Source organism: Chrysochloris asiatica, unplaced genomic scaffold (genome assembly GCF_000296735.1).
Source record: "Chrysochloris asiatica unplaced genomic scaffold, ChrAsi1.0 scaffold00599, whole genome shotgun sequence".
NCBI classification, from domain to species: Eukaryota; Metazoa; Chordata; class Mammalia; order Afrosoricida; family Chrysochloridae; genus Chrysochloris; species Chrysochloris asiatica.
Genome location: NW_006409117.1, coordinates 838 through 2,307, shown reverse-complemented (window position 1 = coordinate 2,307; position 1,470 = coordinate 838). Strand labels below are relative to the sequence as shown.

The 1,470-nt window shown below is 33.1% G+C and overlaps 1 protein-coding gene across 1 annotated transcript in view; it reads right to left on the bottom strand.

Annotated features, from left to right (window-relative positions):
• LOC102831601 (olfactory receptor 8K3-like) overlaps window positions 1–783 on the bottom strand; it is a gene marked incomplete at its 5' end in the record, with an annotated part of 35,361 nt that extends 34,578 nt beyond the window's left edge. The window contains one exon of the mRNA XM_006877789.1: window positions 706–783. Within this exon, the coding sequence (XP_006877851.1) occupies window positions 706–783 (78 nt within the window). The remainder of the gene's footprint in view (window positions 1–705) is intronic.
• Between the last annotated feature and the right edge of the window lie 687 nt (window positions 784–1,470).

Here is a 1,470-nt window from a genome sequence, read left to right as displayed (position 1 = left end):
AAAGCACACTGACACAGGTATAGATATAGAGTAAGACAGACAGGGTGAGAGGGAGAGAGGGAGAGAGGGAGAGAACTAACTGGTTATCAGTTTGGGAAAATGTGGTTCTAAAGGACCTTTTGTCAATGTCTGGATATTTTGAATCATATCTAAAAGAAGGGTCCTTCTAATATGTAATATTTAGAGCACTGGTATGTTATTAAATATTCTTCAGTATTTAGGGCAACAACCACTATAACACAGTTTTCAGCCTAAAATGACTAAAGCTCAAATTTGAGAAACCTAGGTATGAATATACATATATACATAAATATAGATACAGGTATTGATATGGATTTGCATATAAATATATGAGTCACATATTTGTAAAGTTGAAAATTGTAGGTGTTAATTATACAGATGTGTATTAAATTAACAGTTAATCCTTTAAATATCAATTACATTGTAATGCTATTTGTATATTAATAACATAAGTCTTAAAGTGCCAATATGCAAAATTTGTGGAAACATTTAATATGCCTTACTTAAAATACAGTTACAGAAATACCTTTTGCTACAGGTGGCATAGACTGAAACAAGTCATGGTAAATGTATTCAACAAATGTGTTAACAAGGATACTTTAATAGACCATGATGGGGTGGCTTATCTGTTTTTAGGGAAATATCTGAGTAGACACATATATGTACATGTCTTCTCAGCTGTACCTTCACTCTTGGCTATAGAATAAGAAATCTGCATTTCTTTAAGGAAGCCTGCAAACTGATCACTCCCTTTCAGTGCTGCTGGAAAGACACAATTAAACATTTCAGAGTGTTTATGAAATTGGGAATAGCTCTGAAATGGCAAGTATGGAGTGCTTTTATTGTTTTTTAATGAACAATAAATTGATTGAAAGGATATTTATATTCATCCAGTGTGACAACCTCATTGTTGGGGTTGTTACGATGAATAGGTTGAGATGTATGTTTTCCATGTAACTTATGATAACCCTTCCCCTATCCATGAATACATGACTAAAATAATTTCATACAAAATTCATTAGAAGCATTCTTATTCTAAATATAATACAATAGGGCTTCTGAAAGTTCATGGAAAAGAAAGTTTATAGAGAATTTCTGAAAGTTCACGGATAATTGAATTTATAGGTAATATGATTTCCACATAATTTTTGAAGTCTCCTATGGTGTGATGGTTATGGGCTGTGGAGTCAGTTCTGACTCATAGTGGTTTTGGGTCTGACTCATATAGGGTTTCTGAGGCCGTGAATTTTACAGGGTAGAAAGCCTCATCTTTCTCCCATGGAACAGCTGGTAGTTTTGAACTGCTGACCTTGAGGTAAGCAGCCTGACTCGTAATCATATACATATACACTGAATTGTTTGTAAGAAATCAGATATAGGTTCTTATTAGTGAAATAAAATAGTAAGAGAAAATAGAACAAACTGAGAAACAATGAAGTCACTAACATT